Raw genomic sequence first — 20,333 nt, 5'->3', positions numbered from 1 at the left:
ACATGACTTAGGCAAGTAGAGTGCTTTATATAGCTTTATATGCTAGAACCTCTTGGGTAAACACATGTACAAGCAGTGTCCCCTACATCTGCACAGCTGGGTTTTTTTTAACAGTATAGTATCTGCTGCTGGAGCTTTTCTCTGTTGCAAAGGAAGGCTTTGTTAGCGAGGAAAAGAATCTTTCTCTTCTGCCTGTCTTTTCCCGAACCTTTCTTTGCCACAGTGAAAGGTTCCTGCAACAGGGATCTGCTTGAGCCTTTCCTGTCCCACTGGAACCTTTCACTGGCTATGTTTACACTAGTGAGTTTTTTTTTTTTTTTTTTTAAAAAAGCTGGGGCTTTTTCAAAAAATCCTGTGGGGTGTCTATGTACCAAATGCATTTTTTTTATATTAAATTGGAAGGATGCAACACTTTTTCTAGTGGCCCTCTTCCTCTCCCAGATGAGGAAGAGCACCTTTTTCCAAAAGATTCTTTGGGGGAAAAAAGTGTCGGCACCCTGGGGATTCGTTTTTCAAAAGAGAAGTCCTCATGTCACTTGATTTTTCAGTCTCTGGCCTGTTCTTTTGGGAGAGCAGGGATGCGCTCTATCAAAAGAGTGGATCTATCTTTTTCAATTCTCTTTTTTGCGCATGTATGCTCTCTTTTGAAAGTTTTTTCGGAAGAGATCTTCCAGAAGAACTTCTTTTGAAGGATTGCTGTAGTGTAGACATAGCCACTGTGGCAAGTAGCTACAAGTGCAATGTTTGTACTGCTGTAAGTGTAGATTTAGCTGAAGGTACATGTTCTTGAATATGTACTTTTGGAACATTGTATTTTTGGCTGTTGTTTGTGATACATACCGTAGGTTTCTTTGGCTGCTGGGCTTCGTGAGGTCCAGCAACCCCTAGCAGCAGCTCTGCAGCACCAATTCTGCAGAGAAGAAACCAAATTCTTCATTGCACAGTGATACAGAATTCCCCCAGGAGTACTTATTAGCCCAGCTTCTTGTGGTGTGAGAAACAAGGTTTTGATCTGCATATCCCACCTTGTCTCACTAATATCATGAGACTGACCTGGCTACAACAACCCTGCATGCAAGTGTGTGTGAGAGAGTCTGCAACAACAACAGCATGTAGCAACTTCACATGTTAGTTCAACTTTACAACAGCACTGCAGGGTAGAGAAACAGGTGATGTTATTCCTACCTTATAGATGGGACAACTGTATGACCCACAGCCGAAACTTTTATCAGAGTTATGAGTCAAGCATTGGAGAGTCCATGCATTATGCACAGGACCCACTTCTCAAATGTTTGTAACTTTTACATTCCAAATTTCTTCCGAATGTTTTGCTAATTTTAAGACGAAGTGTCTTTGATTCAGAAAACAAATAATTTAACTAATGATGACTGCAGTTTCTTTTAATTTTGTTACTGCAATCTATTAAATGCCTTTTATTGAACTTGCTCAGACATTAGTTTTTTGATCACTGAGGATATGTCTATAGAGCAAAGACAGTTCCAATTAGAGCCTGAAAGTTTATACAGCAGTAAAAATCTCTCCTGCTTGAGTCACCTGGCACAGGCCAACTTTGGGTGTGTAGTTGCTGTGTAGACACCCTGAGAAATCACATAATTTTGATTACATCCTAAATGTTGTTGCTGCTAAATTAACAAGGTGTTTTAAAAACAGGCTTTCATCTCTTGTAAATACATCTGTTGTACTTTTTTTTTTTCTTTTTCCTCTAGTTTGTGCTGACAATAACCATGTTCGGACATGGACAGTGACTCGATTCAGAGGAATGATTTCCACACAGCCAGGATCTACTCCCTTAGCTTCATTCAAAATATTGTCCTTGGAGGAAACAGAGAGCCATGGTAGTTACTCTTCTGGAAATGACATAGGTAGGCAAAAAGGTTTTTTTATTACTTCTGAACTTTTGGCGAGCTCATGTGCTCTTTGTTCATTGGAGGCAGTTAGCCTGAGTCTGCTTTCACTTCTCATTCATTGCCATCAGGTGTGAGAGTCTGATTTACACTGGAGTGATTACAGCATAATCAGTTTATATTTTGATAATATTGTAGCATGTCTCTCATCCTGTTTGAAAATTGATTCCAGCTGGAATTAGTTTGCTTTCTTTTCATAGACTCACTTGCTGGTGCTGGGCAAATTGGTTTCCAAGGTCTCCATTTAAGAGACTTCTTGGTGCCTATAACTTACCTAGAATCTGCTGGTTACCTTTTTATAATATTTTTATAGAGAGACGTAACAAGGTTTGAGATAATGAAAGAATACATTGGAACTGATTTGCATTGGATTTTTCACATTGTGTTATCACGTTTTGTAAATTAAAAAAGATGCATGTGAGTGTAATATTAAGCATACTCATATTACATTTCAAAACTACTGTATTTTGAAACTTCCACAAAACTGTGGAAGCCTTAAGTAAAGACTAACATTGCACCTGTTGTGGCATGATGTTTCTATAACACTGAATTGGCAGGCAGGTGGCAAACAGAGCAACCATCCTCATTTGTTACTTGTCCATCAAATTATTCTTGTTATAACTTTGAACTATGTGGTTTCAGAGGCTATGACTGTCTTTCTACTGTGTATTTATACAGCATCTAACACATTAGAACACTGGCTCTTGATTGAGGCTTCCAGATAGTCCTGTAATGTATAGATATACATATATAGAGATAACAATTTGCTCTTAACTGTTTACAGTGTTTTTATTATGGGGGTCTCGGGCAAGTGCAGAGTGTTACAATGGAAATGTCATCCACCTTGAAGGGCAAGATTTCCTTAGTTGTTTTTGTTTTGTTAAGATGTTTATCGAGATAAAAAGGAAGTAAGGATATGTGTATTTAGTATTTGAATTTAGACCCCCCCAATATCTTTCACAGGCGCTACCACACACCTATAAAGAAACTTTCAGTCGCTATAGATTTAACTTTTTTATTGCCAAGCACATGAACCTCCCTCTAGTTTCAAGTGGAGATGCAGGTGCTCAGCAATACTGAAAAATCAGACGCTTGAAAACATGGTCATTCATATTAGTGACCAGTAGGTGATGGACTCATATCATTTTTCAGATCCCATATATATTTTCTTGCAGTACATTATAACAAATTAACCCTTTACATTAGAATCATGGAAACTTACACAGATGTGTTTTTTATTTTATGGTTTTAAAAAACAAAAATGCATCAAATTGATTTCAAGTATCGGAGGGGTAGCCGTGTTACTCTGGATTTGTAACAGCAACGAAGGGTCCTGTGGCACCTTATAGACTAACAGAAAAGTTTTGAGCATGAGCTTTTGTGAGCACAGACTCACTTCTTCAGATGCTGGTCTTGGAAATCTGCAGCGCCAGGTAGAAATAAGCCAGAGCAAGGGTGGGGATAACAAGGTTAGCTCAGTCAGCAAGGGTGAGGCTTACTACCAGCAGTTGATCTGCAGGTGTGAACACCAAGGGAGGGGAAGCTGCTTCTGTATTTAGCCAGCCATCCACAGTCTTTGTTTAAGCCAGAGCTGAGGGCTTTGAATTTGCAGATGAATTGTAGCTCAGAAATTTCTCTTTGGAGTCTGGTCCTGAAATTTCTTTGCTGTAGGATAGCTACTTTTAAGTCTGCTACTGTGTGGCCTGGGAGATTGAAGTGCTCTCCTACAGGTTTTTGTATATTGCCATTTCTGATATCTAATTTGTGTGCATTTATTCTTTCACGTAGAGACTGTCCAGTTTGTCCGATGTACATAGCAGAGGGGCATTGCTGGCACATGATGGCATAAATTATATTGGTAGATGTGCAGCTGAATGAACCCATGATGGTGTGGCTGATCTGGTTAGGTCCTGTAACGGTGTTGCTGGTGTAGATATGTGGGCAGAGCTGGCAGCGAGGTTTGTTGCATGGAGGGTCCCTGAGTTAGAGTGACTGTGGTGCGGTGTATAGTTGCTGGTTAGGATTTGCTTCAGGTTGGCAGGTTGTCTGTGGGCAAGGACTGGTCTGCCTCCCAAGGCCTGTGAAAGTTGGGGATCATTGTCCAGGATGGGTTGTAAATCCCTGATGATGCGCTGTAGAGGTTTTAACTGAGGACTGTAGGTGATGGCTAGTGGTGTTCTGTTGGTTTCTCTCTTGGGCTTGTCCTGTAGTAAGAGGCTTCGTGGCACACGTCTGGCTCTGTTGATCTGTTTTTTCACTTCCTCAGGTGGGTATTGCAGTTTCAAGAAAGCTTGGTAGAGATCCTGTAGGTGTTTGTCTCTGTCGGAGGGGTTGGAGCAAATGCGGTTATATCTTAGTGCTTGGCTGTAGACAATGGATCGTGTGGTGTGTCTAGGATGGAAGCTGGAGGCATGAAGGTAGGTGTAGCGGTCAGTAGGTTTACGGTACAGGGTGGTATTGATGTGGCCATCGTGTATTAGCACCGTGGTGTCCAGGAAGTGGATCTCCTGTGTGGACTGTTCCAGGTTGATGTTGGGTGAAAGTTGTTGAAGTCCCGGTGGAATTCCTCCAGAGTTGTCTTTCCATGGATCCAGATGATGAAGATATCATCAATGTAGCATAAGTAGAGATGGGGTGTTAGTGGACAAGAGCTAAGGAAGCACTGTTCCAGGTCAGCCATGAAAATATTGGCATATTGAGGGGCCATGCGGGTACCCATAGCTGTGCCGCTGATTTGAAGGTATATGTCGTCGCCAAATCTGAAATAGTTGTGTGTGAGGATACAATTACAGAGCTCAGCCATCAGATGTGCTGTAGCATCATCAGGGATACTGTTCCAGACAGCATTTATTCCATCTTTGTGTGGGATGTTGGTATAGAGAGCCTCTACATCCATGGTGGCTAGGATAGTGTTTTCTGGTAGGTCATCAATGTCTTGCAGTTTTCTCAGGAAGTCAGAGGTGTCTTGGAGATAGCTGGGAGTGCTGGTGGCATAGGGTCTGAGAACAGTCCACATAACCAGACAGTTTTTCAGTGAGAGTGCCAATGCCCGAGATGATGGGGCATCCAGGATTTCCAGGTTTGTGGATCTTGGGTAGTAGGTAGAATAGCCCTGGACAGGGCTCTAGAGGTGTGTTGGTGTAAATCTGTTCTTGTGCTTGTGTAGGGAGTGTCCTGAGCAGATGGTGTAGTTTCTTAGTGTATTCCTCAGTGGGATCTGAGGAAAGTAGCCTGTAAAATTTGGTATTGGAGAGTTGTCTGGAAGCCTCCTTCTGGTAGTCAGACCTGTTCGTGATGACAGTAGCTCCTCCTTTATCTGCCTCTTTGATTATAATGTCAGGGTTGTTTCTGAGGCTGTGGATGGCATTGCGTTCCGCACGACTGAGGTTGTGAGGCAAACGATGCTATCTCTCCACAATTTCTGCCTGTGCGCATTGGCGAAGGCATTCTATATATAGGTCCAGACTGTTATTTCTACCCTCAGGAGGAGTCCACGTTGAGTTATTCTTCTTGTGCTGCTGGGAGGGTGTCTGTGTAACGGTGTGCTGGTCAGTGTTGTTTTGAAAGTATTCTTTGAGTCTGAGATGGCGAAAGTAGGCTTCCAGATCACCGCAGAACTGTATTATGTTTGTGCGGGTGGACGCCCCATCATCTCGGGTAATTACCAATATAATTTATGCCATCATGTGCCAGCAATGCCCCTCTGCTATATACATCGGACAAACTGGACAGTCTCTACGTAAAAGAATAAACACACACAAATCAGATATCAGAAATGGCAATATACAAAAACCCGTAGGAGAGCACTTCAGTCTCCCAGGCCACACAGTAGCAGACTTAAAAGTAGCTATCCTACAGCAAAGAAATTTCAGGACCAGACTCCAAAGAGAAATTTCTGAGCTACAATTCATCTGCAGATTTGATGTCCTCAGCTCTGTCTTAAACAAAGACTGTGAATGGCTGGCTAAATACAGAAGCTGCTTCCCCTCCCTTGGTGTTCACACCTCCAGCTCAACTGCTGGTAGTAAGCCCCACCCTTGCTGACTGAGCTAACCTTGTTATCCCCACCCTTGCTCTGGCTTATTTCTACCTGGCCCTGCAGATTTCCAAGACCAGCATCTGATGAGGTGAGTCTGTGCTCACGAAAGCTCATGTTCAAAACTTTTCTGTTAGTCTATAAGGTGCCACAGGACCCTTCAAATTGATTTGACAGTCTAAAGGTGAACTTCTTCCTTTGTTGTCCAGAATTACTCAAAATAGTTGGGTAACCCTACAGTTTGTGTTTTCCATTTTGACTGTCGGTAGTTTACACATCACAATGCAAAAGCAGGCTGGTGTTTTTCTAAATTAGAAGTCATTGTATGGGCTGACCCTTCCAAAGCCAGCATTTTCTGGTCTGGATGTTACTGGACCAGAGATGCTGGGGTGGGAGGTTAGTAGAGGCAGTCCAGCAGAGCTTGTATCCTTGGCCAGAAGCAACAGCTGGCTATGGCAGCAGTCTGACTGGGGCTGGTCTCCATGGTACAGGGGCCACCCTGGCAGCCCAGTTGGGTCCACAGCTGGCTTCAAGCTTCCGTGGCCTTGCTGGCAGGCCAGTTGGGGCAGAGCCAGTGCCCACGGATCTGTGGCTGTATCCAGAGCTGGCGCCTGGGTCATGTCTGGCCAGGACTGGAGCCTCCATGGCCAGCAACCCAAGGTGGCTGGGCTAGTGTCAGCCAACCAGGGGCCAGGCAGGATTTAACCAGGCCCCAAAGTTGGAGTTGGGGGGAGGGGCAATAGAGGAGCTGGCAGCAGACTGGGTGGCCAAAGGGAGGACCTCCCTTCGTCCAGCAAATTCCCTCATCAAGGACCAGTGAGATCCCAAGGGTGCCGGATGAAGGAGGTGCAAAATGTAGATTCCTGGTTTCTTTAATAAGATGGAATCTGTGTGACTAATTTTTATTTCTAGGCAGGCTAGGAATGGTTTGGTTGTTTTTGGAGTAGTATGTTTTGAAATAGTTAGTTTGTTTCTTTTTCCAATCTTAGGACCATTTGGAGAGCGTGATGATCAACAAGTGTTCATCCAAAAAGTTGTTCCCGTCACTAATAAACTCTTTGTGAGGTTGTCTTCTACTGGGAAAAGGTAAAAACATGAGTCTGATCTTATATGTGCAGAAGGTTATTTGTTGAAGCTCTAATGCAAATCCATTTATTGTACATATCCAAGAGCTCACACCGATTCTTGTGTTAGCAAGTTAAAGCAGAGAGATTCTGTATAGAACTCATTTCTCAATTAAAGGAGGTATATGACTGGTATAACCACTTCAGTAGAAATCTGTAGTTGCTCTGATTTCATTATTAGTGCAGCAATAAGGGATGCCTTGTTTTGCTTTTCCCTTAACAGAAACATTTCTAGAATTTTATAAACACACAAATAGTGTAGTTGTCAGATGACTGAAAGGAAACTTAAATTGTTCAAAACCTTTTGGTTTTGCTTTTACTACACAATATATTGCTTAACATATATCTGGAAGAGTTAACTGACACAGTGCCTTGGACAAACAATTTTGAATAGTTTTTTTGCTATGGTACTTACTGCTAGTCTCCATTTATTGGGCAAACTAGAGAACTAGGAATTGGACCCCTTTGAGTTATCTTTGTGACTGCTACTAATTCACGGTGACCTTGGGCTATTGTAGGTGCATCTTTACTTATAGGTAAAATGGACCTTATCTTCCAGGGATATCTTGAGGCTTAATAAATATTTGGAAAAAGCTGGTTAGTCTTAGATGAAAGAGGCTCTTATACGGATAAAAAAATAATTTGGGTTTCACTTGTAACACAAAAATAACATTTTACTTTGCAAGTTAAATGCAACTTGCTGCAGACAGACTATGATTGTACTTTTGAATTCATAATTATGCTCCTGATTTTAGAGCTGTCTTCTGTTCTTCCATATGTTGGTGTGTATTGCTACCTTCCATAAAAGTGATATTGTGTTTGTGTTTAGTTTTAAAATGAATGAAGGCAAAAGCTGGGGTGTCAGCAGCTAATGTGCTCTGGAAAGCCCTGCATGCTAGTTTTAAAAAAACAAAACAAAACACTAGTTTTAAATGGAAACTGCTAGTACATCCGTAGCTGTTAATAGTATTTCACCAGTCCCCAGTATCTGGAATACAGTCTATTATTTCTTATTTGTTAATCTTGTAATGAATAAAAACTCTTTAAGAGAATCAATCTTCTTTTCATCAAACTTCATTACACAGAGTCATCAGTAACTGTTAAAGAAATTAATCAAGAGAGTACGTTTTCCATGTACCTAGGCTATCTATTTGACAGCTTGTTTGTTTTTTAAGCAAATAGCATTAGGAGCCAGTAATATGGTTGGAGGCCAAATTATTGTCCCAATGAATGTTATAAATCACTGTGATTTAATGTTCTATGCACACACAGTGAAGAAACTGCCAAATGTTTATTAAAATTGGTATCATATTAGGATAAATTTAACAAAGTAATAAGTCAAAACCATTTTCAACTCTGACCTGTTTTTGTTGCTTATCCTTTTATCTTATAGCAAGCTTTGTATTCTAAACAAACTATTCCTCCTTGATAACTTAATTAAGCCACAATTTAAAATTTTGATATCCCTGTAATAGCAATAGTTATGAGTAAAGCAAAAGAGGAATTGTCTTTGCTTAGCCATGTTCTCTTCTCTTTAATTCATGCAATGCATGAGAAAGGTTCAGTTTGAATATCCAATGTGTTTTGTTCTGCCAGCTATCTAAAGTTTTAGATTAAAATTGTTTCTGAAAATACAATGGAGATGCAAAGAAGATATCTACATTGGGCTGTATTGGATGACTCTAGGGCTTGTCTACACAGTAAGTTACTGCATGGCAATCTAGGGTATGAATCTATAGCACACCAACTTGCTCCATGCTAATGTCTGGTATGTAGATTTCTGCAATGCGGTGAGTGTCTTGGAGTACAGGTTAGCATATGGCTACGCACTCTGGACCTCTCACTATACTGTAGATTCAGAGCCTGGCTTGTCACACAGTTCCTTACCATGCAGCTAACGCCACAGTATGGAGGTGCTCACCATGGACTATGATAGTAGTGGAGTCAGTCCTAAAATGTTTAAAAAATAGAGCAATTTTAGAAAATAAGTAGGAACAGGAAATACGGGGCTAAGAACCCCAAGTTGCAGGCTTTCTAATATCACTGGTGGGACGAGTGACATCACAGGTACCCTAAAATTTAGTCATTTTACTTCGACTCATTTTTTCCTCTCATATGATTCATATGTTTTTTATCCTGGTCTGACATTTTCTGAATTTAAGCAAAAAATATATTTAACATGTGAGTTGCTCTGGATTTTGTTTCTCTGAGAACAAATACCTGTGCCCATGTTTGAAGGAACGCATTCAGTAAGCTTTAAAAACTGACAGCAGATGGAAAAATTACATACTAGTCTTGTACAATACTTAATTTATGGTGCTGGCTTTGAACACATCCATGGGTGCAGATCTTTCTGGAGAAGTATATGCAAACCTAGAGTCTGAAAATCTGCAGCATAGATTCTATAAATTGTGTCCTGCTTTCTTATAGAACTTTTTTTTTGTTTGCTTAAGAAAAAAAGGGCTAGCAGCTTATCTGTATGTTTTACCCTTCTCCTTTGAAATCCTACTTAACTTTTTTTTTTGCAATTCACCTTTAAATATTACTTTTAGGAGTTAGAAATGGGTGTTAAAACAGAAGGTGTAATACCTAAAAATAACCATAGCAAGTACCCTCTGTCCAGAAATCACAAATCTTAATAAATTAAGCCTCACAGGTGCTCTCAAGGGTATGCAATACTGTCGTTAGAACTTTAATCTGCATTTGTGTTAAATGCCTTTTTACAGAATATGCGAAATCCAAGCTGTAGACTGTACCACAATTTCTTCATTTACGGTACGAGAATGTGAAGGATCCAGTAGGATGGGCTCGAGACCACGACGTTACCTCTTTACGGGTCATTCAAATGGCAGTATTCAGATGTGGGATTTGACCACAGCAATGGACATGGTTAATAAAAGTGAAGACAAGGGTACAGTGTAATGTAGCAGAAATTATTTTTGGCTCAAATGCTTGTATTAGAGGTTGGTCTCAGACCATTGTCTTTCTTTTCTAAGATGTAGGTGGTCCAACAGAAGAGGAGCTGCTTAAATTGCTTGATCAGTGTGATCTGAGCACCTCACGGTGCGCTACTCCTAACATCAGTCCAGCCACTTCATTAGTTCAGCAAAGTCGTCTGCGGGAATCAAGCTCTAGGTAGGTATAAGATCCACAGGCTACACTGTAAGCTGTGTTCTAAAGTTTAGGCAAGAACTTTAGAATTCAGGTGTCTCCTTTTAGGCATCCATGTTTGGGCACCTATATAAGTGCCCTCGTGTTTTTGGCACACTGCTTCTATTGGAGTTCCATGTGTACAATTTAGGGAATGAGTGATCACCTACTTACAGAGATAGGCAAGTTGGAAATGCTGAGAACATTCCACCACCAGTAATAGAACAAGCACAGCTCTGTGTGCTCCAGGATTAATGGTTCTGAAATGTCCACAATTGGAAACATCCTCTCTCAAAAATCGTATTTCTCTTTGGATAGCATGCTTACAGTAGACAGGATAATAGGCCTCAGATATTATTCCCGTGTATTATATGAGGTGTATGCTCTGTAAAACATCTCGGGAATCTAGTAGACTGTTCACAAATTCCAATGTTTTTTTCTGGCTACAGAGAAGGAATGATCTGCTGCACATGTCTTACCTTGGAAAGCTGTTTAGAAACAGGTGACAGTGATGTTTGTTAGCATCAGTGTGAGTTTTAACCAATGACATGAGAAAGGAGGGAGAAATGTTTTACTGTTGAATGTGTTTTCAGCCTCCAGTTACAGCACCATGAAACCATCCATGAAGCTGCTACATATGGCTCAGTAAGGCCATATAGAGAGAGTCCCTTATTAGCCAGAGCAAGACGAACTGAGAGCTTTCATAGTTATAGGGACTTTCAGACTTTCAATATGAACAAAAGTGGGCTGGATTCAGATTGCCCATCTCTGGGACAGCCTTGTCCAATACAAGCTGCAATGAAGAAGGCAGCAGGTGAGAGCAATTCAACCGATAAAAAAGCAGCAGTTGTTGAGGTAAGAGCTACTAGAATATCAGATGGTGGGGCAGAGATTCAGAAAATGCTGGAAAGCTCTTTGGAAGTGAAGAAAAGAGGGACAGATGATGAAAGCGAGAACAAATTAGAGAATAAAAAGAAAAGTGGATTTGATGGAGGGGTGTTCCTGGGAAGAAAGAAGGGTCCTCTTCTGGCATCTTCACCAATTATTGTGGAAGCAGGGCCTGAATCACCTGGAACAGCATCACCTTCACCCACAAAGACTACCCCATCTCCACGCCACAAGAAAAGTGACTCTTCCTGCCAAGATTATAGCTTGTGAAAATGCTAACACTGATGTACATATGCTTTTGGGGGTTCAGATGAAAGTTTAACACTTAACTGGATGTAACTTTACACTACAAATTTATTGTTTATCATTTGAGTTTCAAACTGAAGGAGTTAAAATGGTAATAAGACAGTTTTTGTATTGCATCTCAGCTTGGATTTACAGCAAATACAGAAGTACTCTAAATTGATGTACTTCGTTTTCATAGTTGTATAAAGCCAAACAATGCTATGTACAAAACAAAGGTAAAATCCTGTTTAATGCAATCCAGTATGCATTGCAATATTTGTCTTAGGGAGAATTTTCTATTAAAGGTAGCCAAGTTCCGTTACAGGACCTATGCAAGCACCAAAATATTAAATGCCTGTCACCTGCTTACTGGTCATTAAAGTAATCATGAAGGCTGTTTGCTGTTCCTTGAAGTCACCCACCTTGCCCTTTCATCCCCTTCAAGATTATATAAAATTAAGTAGGGGCTAAAAGCTTTCTCCTTAATTAGAAATGCTGCTCGTATTGAATTTTGCCTCGTTTGTAGAGCTACTATGTTATTTTTCAGTACTGATATATTTACTTGTTTGCAAAACTGAAATTCACAGTGCCGCACAAACCGGTGGTTTCTCCCCGCCCAGTGGCTGAAATATTGTGCGGGTGAGCCGGGCGCTGGGACCCTCGGTTCCCAGAGCGGGCCAGACCAAACCGCCCCACCGGAGTAGAGAGAGCGCACCCATCAACGGGAGCAGTGCAACCGCACGTAAAGGTCCACCCTACCTTCCCCCTGACAGGCAGTAGCTGGAACAGGGAGTGAGGCTCAGGCACAGATTAAGAGGTGCAACTAGTAAACAATTTATTAACAAAAGCAGCAGCAAGCAAAGATACAACAACAACAATAGAACATACACATAAACCAATTCATATTAACTTAACTATGCTTAACTTACAATTACTAATACATGTTCCATGAGAATCACCTGTATAATTATGTTTATTTTACTGGAAAGCAAAAAGTTAAGTTAGTGAATTGGGGTGAAGGGAAATAGGGTAAACAGAATCTGGGTCGGGGCGCTACTCCTGGCCCAAGTGGCTGGTGGTGGAGGCTGCCGGGGTATTACCCGAGTCAGTCTCCTTCAAAACCCCAGCCTTTTCCTGGGGATCTTATGACCCACACCGGGTTAAATACAGAAGGAAGAAGTGAAAAGGGCTAAAGGGGGTAAGGTGGCTTTGTTTCCACTGGTTGAAATAGATCTTATGGCATGTAATGGGCCAGGTGATTATGTCTTTGCCAGTATATGGCACCAAGTTAGGATTTTGTCCTGGTAACTATAACTTAACTAATACTACTACTAGTAAAACTACGATCTATAATAAATTAACGACTAATATTTTAATCAAGTGTGCCCCTAATTGGCAATATATGGGTTTTTAGGCCTGGCTCAAAGGAGTCGGGCCCCCAGGCTCTGCCCTCCCCCTGCCGGAAGACGGCACGGCCATGGGAGCGACCCTTTGCCCCCCCTTTTAGGGATCCCGGTGCCCTAGTCCTTTTAGTTTTTCTTTAAAATATATGTTGAGTGTCAGTATTTGTGATAAGGCTCCGGGCTATGCCATGGGCCTAATGGGAATTTTACGTGTTTTTTAGTCGAGTCCGGTGTTTGTCTAATCCAGTAGAGTAGTCTAGTTCAAGGTAAGCTGTCTGTTGTTCGAAGCGGCGAAGGCGATGGTATGGCCGGAGCTGTGATGATGGTGCAAGGTGGCAGACCCCAGGTTGCGCTGCTGGGTACACAGTACCCCCCACCAAAGTGGGGGGCCAGTTCGCCACCTGGCGGCTTGGCCGAAGGGTCTGCTTGCTGCTCCTAGAAGCAAGCGCGCCGCTTGTGAGCGCTGAGGCGCTGATGGAGGAGAGCGCCGCTGCTGGGCCACACAGGTTTCAGTCAGCTATAGCCAGCGCTGCCAGGTGCTGTGAACGCTGCCACAATTTCAGCTCTTCGGCCTAAGCCTGACCTGAGGGTCTAGCGGACGCAGCCAGAGCTGCAACGCTCCCCTGTGTTGGGTAACAGAAGCCAGTCTGAGTCCCCAAGGGCCGCAGGACTGCTGGCAAGCCCTGCTTTTATCCTCTGTCCTCATACATAATTCATGAGGTAATTATAATACAAAGATTCCATACACCTGTTTTCACTCAGGTCCTCTGAGGCTCTGAAGGTGCTAGAAAAATTCACCTTGGGCCAATCAGAGGCTTGGAATTTAAATCTGTGATCATGAATAATTCATGAGTTCAGGTTACCGGGGCAACCAACTGACTCAGAGTGACTGTTGGGGGTGCTGCTAAATGGCAGCCTATGAGACTTTAGACTTTCCATGTACCTGCATTGATTTTTACACAGCCAGAGGCTTGCTTGCCCTGACACACGGGGATGATAATGCCCTAGGGATAAAAATCCCTGACATACAGCTGCTCTAAAACTATTTTGCATCTCAAGGTCCTAATATTAAAAAGAAAAGGAATGTTATTACCTGTATTTTTCCCTCATTACTTTTTTGCAGAACTGTCAAGTATTTGAATTTATAAACTATAACTGATTGTGTAGAGGGAAATACACATCTTGCTGCTCATTGCTGTATATGACGCTAAGAAATAGACTAGACATCTGTTAGAAAGGTTGTTGGGCTAGTCACATACTGCTCTTCTAAAAGCTTGTTGCATCACAGCAATGCTGTATGATATGCTTTGCCAGAGTTCACACCTCAGCCAGAAATGCTAGATTAAAGTTCCCCCACATCTTTTTTTACAGTAACAGTAGTACTAATGAAAGTGGGGCATACAGCATTAAATTGCTATGTTGCATACAACTTTATCTTTTACTTTGCAAAAGCAACATGTTATAAGGATACATAATATCCTTGCATTCACATAATATGCAGAATTTTTCTGGAAATACTAAGGAATTGAGTTTTGGTAACAGAAAGGGTGATTGTTCTGTTGCAGTCCTTAAACGTCAGCTTCTTTGCAGTCAGTTTCCATAAATTTGGATGAGAGTTCTGAAGGATCTGAGAATCTAGTTTCTTGAACCTGGTAAGATTAGGACCTCAAAGTTGCCTGCTATTTTGAGGGTTGATTGTGCCCTAGGAGAGACTGTCAGGGATTTAGTGTGACAAAGTTTTAGCTATTTCCAAATGTGTCAAGACCTGCAGATTTACAGAAATGGAAAAACAATCTAGCATCTTCTGATTTTTAAAGAAAATGAGGCCATAGTCGAATGCAGTGTTGTAGCCCCCAGGATAATACACACAAGGTGGATTTCGTAATGTTTTATTAGACCAACTTGTGTTTCTGAAAGGGACCATTGTGCATTATACAGCCCTCTTCATATTAGAATATTATATCATGTGGTGTCAGTTACTGCTTTTGATTTCATTTGCCATAAAATAGGGGGGGAAATTGGGATCCTCCGGCTGAGGTCAGTGGAGTTCTGTGCTGAAAAAAATCAAAGTGGAAAGCATTGTGCATTACTTAATGACATATGAAATGGGTTAATTTTGTAATTATTTTTGTAAAGTCAGCCTTGCAAAATCACCCAGTGAACTGAAAGTCTCAATCTGCTCTTACTTTTTCTGGATCAGGCTGTCAGTGGGGCTGTACAAATAGGTATGCAGCATTTAGTTTGAAAAATATTAGGAGTGAGAACCAGCTTTATGTTCAGTTCTCAGAGGGCTTGGAGGAAACTCACTCTCATAGTTTTAGCCACTTTTCTGGTTGCAACCTTAGTTTGAAAGACTAGTCGCTATGAGCAGCCAAAGCAGGGAACCACTGTGCTAGTGGTCAGGAAGTAAAGTGGACATCAGGAGTGTGTAGGGGACTTTCCAGGTGCACCTGCAAATTCTGGAGGGAGGAACGCTCATTCCATAAGAGCAGCTGTAGAAAGGGCTAAACAACAGGGAGCTTTTAGAACTCTCTCTCTCTGTCTAGTTCTTATAAGCTCTTTCTTCCCCAACCGTGCCTTTCACCTCCAGATTCACAGCACACCTGCCCTGTTTTTTGCTTTCCATTTAGCTTAGCTTATCTACTTTCTACAAACAAAAAATCAGGGCTTTTATGTTGTTCACTCATTGTTTTCCTGCTCCCATCCCACTTGTTTAAATAGTCCTTGCCCAGCAGAGCTTACACCTCTTTTTTGCACAGTGGATTCTTGATTTTTCTTAAGCTTTATTGTAGTAAACATTTTTTTTCATATTAATATGGGTAGACTTAAACTAACATAACCCAAATGCTCTGTTACAGGTCTACATAAATAATTGTATACTAACATTTTCCTTTACTTATACAATGCTCAAAATTGCTCACAAATATTCTTAATTCCCTTCCATTTGTTGAAGCTAACTCTAGACCCATCTCCCAACTGCTGTTGTCTGGTCCATGTACATAACTTTGGTGCAAGACTGTCATGCTCAGTTCTGCAGTTGCACAATAATTTTGTTCAGGTCTTAAAATTAATACGAAAGATGCTGCTGTCCAGTCAGGATCTCTAGGAAAGGAAACAACACAACAGGCGGTTTATCTGAGTAAGGGCTGCTTCTGTCAGAATTGGGGGAAAGTGCTGTAAGTGTCCATTTGTATTTGGTAACTGTAGAGTACTGTGTATATGGGATATTTCCGCGGAGATAATGGATAACCACAGTTCTTCATCGAGTGTCCCCGTGGGTGCTCCACAATAGGCATCAGGCTCGCCCGGTGCCGCAGATCAGCATTCTTCCAGCAGTTTCTCCTGGATCGCACATGCTCCGGCGCGTGCCACTCCCTTGCGCGTCCCCGGCCACGTGCGCGATCTGGTCCCTGCCAGTTACTTCTCAACTGCCATCGGCTGCAGATGGAATCCGCTCAGGCTACGGCCAGAGTCAGATTAGACAGTGTTTCTACGTGTAAATTTCCAAAAAAAAAAAAAAGAGAGAGAGGACAAAGAGAATATTAAAAAAAAAAAAAAAAAAAAGAGAGAGAGGGGAGCGGAGAAGAAGAGTGGACGTGAAGGCCAGTAGGCCTCCCGCTGCCCTGCAGGCCGGGGTCCGCGATTCGGGTAAACAGGCACGGATAAGGTGCTAAGTACCCTATTATCAGTAAAAGACTCACTGAGATGGCTTCTTCAGGCTTTAAAAAGTGAGAGTCCTGCCGTGAAGCTATGCCGGCCTCCGATGGGCATAGTGAATGCATCCGATGCCTGGGGGAATCACACGTTACCCAGAAGTGTTCCCACTGTGCTAAGTTCACAGCCAGGGCAAGGAAAGACAGAGAAATGCGTCTTAAAATGCTCTTGTTTGATAAGGTCCTCCAGCCAGACGTGCCGGAGAGGCAGTCAGAAGGGCCCTCTGGGTTCCACAAAAGGAAGGCAGCTTCTCTGACCCCCTCGGTGCAAAAACGGAGGAAGCTCTCCCCAGCTTGATCCCTGCCGGCGGTCTCAGAGAGCGGGACCGGCGAAGCGCACAGCCCCCAGCCGCATACTCAGGCAAGCGGCACCACGGCAGCGCACGTGGCAGAGGCTGAGCCTCCGATTACAAAACAGCCAGCACGCGCAGCGCCTAGAGCGGCGGCCAGGCCAGTGCAGGAACTGGCGGCACCGCCACAGGCGGCACCGACCCCCGCAGCACCAATGGTGCAGGGCCAGCAGGCACGGAGCCCGCAGGCACCGGAGGACATTATCCGCGCAGCACCGCAGCTGAGCGTGGCGCTGACAGCAGGGCTGAGGTCCCCAGCGCGGAAGGGGGTGGTGCCAGCCCCGCAGGGGAGGGGAAAGGCAAGAGCTAAAACCCGGCACCGCAGCCCTTCTCCAGACAGGGCTGCGCTGCTGCTAACAACAAGCTCTCCCCCTGTGCTACACACGCTGCCCAGAAGGCCTGGGTCTCCACCGGCCTATCCAGAACCTCCTTCTCCTTTCCTCCAACCAATGTCACCATGGCTTGGGCCACCTTCACCCTTTCTGGGATTGGATCCGCTGGAGTACTATCACAAACCAGTGTCACCGCTATCTGTGTCATCACGGAGGTCTCGCTCTCCCAGACATTGGGGGTACACACCCCGAGAGTGGTCCAGGTCTCTGTCCCTGGACCCGTGCCCGTGCTGCCATGGTCGTTCCTATCATGCTGGACACAGACACCCCAGGCCTACGCCCAGGGGCAGGTCCCCCCTGGCCAGCCAATACCCCCGTGGACACTCCTGGGCGGGGATGGAAACTCAGTTATCTCAAGGGGAGTTAATCTTAGAACCCCAAGACTTTCCTTCGCAATCCTCCAGCGAGCAGGTATACCATCGGCCGCAGGAACCTGAGAGTTCGAGGGAGGTTTACCCTAGTGGTTCCTCCTCATCCTTCCCAGATGAGGCCATGGCCCCCGGGGGATGTTGCTCCCCCGGATGACCTTAAACAGTTTCAGGAGCTGTTTAAAAGGGTGGCTTTCACGCAAGGCATTCAAACGGCAGAAGTGCAAGAGAAACATTACAAACTCCTGAAAAATTTGAGACCCCCGGCTTCATCCAAAATTGCTATCCCGCTGGACGAAGCCATTATGGAGTCAGCCACTATCATATGGCAGACTCCGGCCTCTGTTCCACCTATGAACAAAAGAGCAGATAAGAAGTACTTCGTCCCGGCAAAGGGCATGGAGTTCCTCTTCAGTCACCCACAACCGAACTCACTGGTGGTCAAATCGTCCCAGCAGAGGTCAAAGACTTCTCAGTACAAATCGGGGGGATCGGACAAAGATGCCAAGAAGCTAGAGCTGTTTGGCAGGAAGGTATATTCCTCTTCCACCCTGCTATTGAGAGTGGCAAATTATGCAGCACACCTAGCGAACCATAACTTCCATAATTACTCCAGGCTTACTTCTCTCACGGATTCACTTCCGGAAGATAAGAAGCCGGTGTTAAAGGCAATTGTGCAAGAGGGCTATGCAGCTTCGAGGACGGGAGTCCAGATCACCCTGGATGTGGCAGATACGGCGGCACGCTCAACGGCTACAGCAGTGGTCATGCGTAGAGAATCCTGGCTCCAGACATCGGGCATCCCAAGGGATCTACAGGCAAAGATCGTGGATCTTCCCTTTGACACGCAAAAGTTGTTTGCAGACTCAACCGACTCGGTCCTCCACTCCAGTAAGGACTCAAGAGCTACGCTTAGAATCCTGGGTATTTATACCCCTCCATATAGGAAGAAAAAATATTACCTTCAGCAAAGACGCTACCCGTACCAACCACAGCGTGCGCAGTATCAACGGGGCGACAACCAAGGGTGACAACAGCAGCAGCAACAGTACAGAACTCCCAGGCAACGTTCCCAACAAAGCCATACACCCTCGGGACAGGCCCAAAGGCAACAAGTTTGACAGGCATGTTGAGGGCTGCACTATCACTACCATCGCGCAATGCCACTCTCATCTCATGTTCCATCATCGCCTCAGACCGTTTCACTCCCAATGGCAAAAGATCACGGCAGACAAATGGGTGCTGGAGATCATAGCCACGGGTTACGCAATCCCCTTCCAGTCGCTCCCACCGACAAAGCCTCCCTCCGGGACGCTGCCCACGAGGCGAGGCTCAAACAGGAGGTGGACCACCTTATGTTCATAGGGCCGGTGGAAAGAGTGCCGGAACAATTCCAGGGGAAAGGGTTTTATTCACGCTACTTCCTCACAGAGAAGAAAACAGGAGGCTGGAGGCCCATCTTAGATCTTTGGGGCCTCAACCGCTACTTGCTCAAGCAACGGTTTCGGATGATTACAGTCACCTCCATACTCACGGCACTGGACGATGGAGATTGGTTTGCAGCCCTCGACTTACAAGATGCTTACTTTCATATAACGATCCACCTGGCACACAGGCACTTCCTCCGCTTCATGGTCTGCAAGGAACACTTCCAGTACAGGGTTCTTCCGTTCGGCCTCTCCTCGGCCCCCAGAGTCTTTACCAAAACCTTGGCAGTGGTGTCAGCCTACCTGCACAGACGGGGTATTCATATTTCCATACCTGGACGACTTCCTACTGAAAGGAGCCTCAAAGGCAGAGGTCCTATGCATGATACGCGTCACAGCGGACACGTTTTCTTTGCTGGGCCTAGTCATCAACCTCGCGAAGTCAAAGACCGACCCCACACAGGACATAGAGTTCATAGGGGCACGCATAAACTCTATCACAGCAAGGGTGTACCTACCCGACGCCTGCTTTTGCGCCATCAGTTCGCTGGTGCAAGTCATTATATACAGCCCCATGGTGCCGGTCTTAACGTGCTTACAACTGCTGGGCCATATGGCGGCAGCAACATTTGTGGTACAGAATGCCAGATTGCACATGCGAAGCATGCAGCATTGGCTGGCGAGCGTCTACAAACCAGCATCCCACGCTGTTCACAGGGTAGTGTCGCCCACGACAGAGGTGCGCAGATCCCTGGCGTGGTGGGTAAACCCCAAGAACTTGCTAGCAGGGGTGCCCTTTCACCAACCACAAATTTCTATTTTTCTTACTACCGACGCCTCCCACATAGGATGGGGAGCGCACATCGGCAACAAGGTGATGCAAGGGCTATGGTCCCCTGCGGAACAGTCACTGCATATAAACATACTGGAGCTCAGAGCAGTGTTCAACGCCTGCAAGCATTTCCGAGACCACATATGTGGCAAAGTAGTTGGGATCAATACAGACAATACCTCCACTATGTTTTATATAAATCGGCAAGGAGGAGCCCGATCCCGTGCCCTATGTGCGGATGCAGTCCAACTGTGGAACTGGTGTATCACCAACAACATTACGTTGAAAGCCTTGTACTTGCTGGGTGCTCACAATGTGAAAGCAGATCAGCTGAGCAGGCGCTTCGCACTCACGCACGAATGGCAGATCCGCGCCGATCTGCTACGACCGATCTTTCATACATGGGGGTTTCCCCAGCTCGATCTGTTTGCCACACAGCA

The 20,333-nt window shown here is 44.3% G+C and overlaps 1 protein-coding gene across 5 annotated transcripts in view; it reads left to right on the top strand.

Moving 5' to 3' along the window:
- Window positions 1–16,459, top strand: part of KCTD3 (potassium channel tetramerization domain containing 3) — a 65,051-nt gene extending 48,592 nt beyond the window's left edge. For 2 of the 5 annotated variants that reach the window (XM_074989967.1, XM_074989970.1), the window contains 5 exons: window positions 1,728–1,883; window positions 6,951–7,047; window positions 9,812–9,996; window positions 10,082–10,220; window positions 10,829–16,459. In XM_074989967.1, coding sequence (XP_074846068.1) covers window positions 1,728–1,883; window positions 6,951–7,047; window positions 9,812–9,996; window positions 10,082–10,220; window positions 10,829–11,393 — 1,142 coding nt within the window. In that variant the 3' untranslated portion in view covers window positions 11,394–16,459. Of the gene's footprint in view, window positions 1–1,727; window positions 1,884–6,950; window positions 7,048–9,811; window positions 9,997–10,081; window positions 10,221–10,684; window positions 10,738–10,828 lie in introns of all 5 variants that reach the window. The other 3 variants (XM_074989971.1, XM_074989969.1, XM_074989968.1) reach the window with 3 other exon arrangements.
- The last annotated feature ends 3,874 nt before the right edge of the window (window positions 16,460–20,333 follow it).

This window comes from Carettochelys insculpta, chromosome 3 (genome assembly GCF_033958435.1).
Source record: "Carettochelys insculpta isolate YL-2023 chromosome 3, ASM3395843v1, whole genome shotgun sequence".
NCBI lineage: Eukaryota > Metazoa > Chordata > Testudines > Carettochelyidae > Carettochelys > Carettochelys insculpta.
The sequence above is the reverse complement of the archived record's forward strand: the minus strand, read 5'-3'. Positions and strand labels throughout refer to the sequence as shown.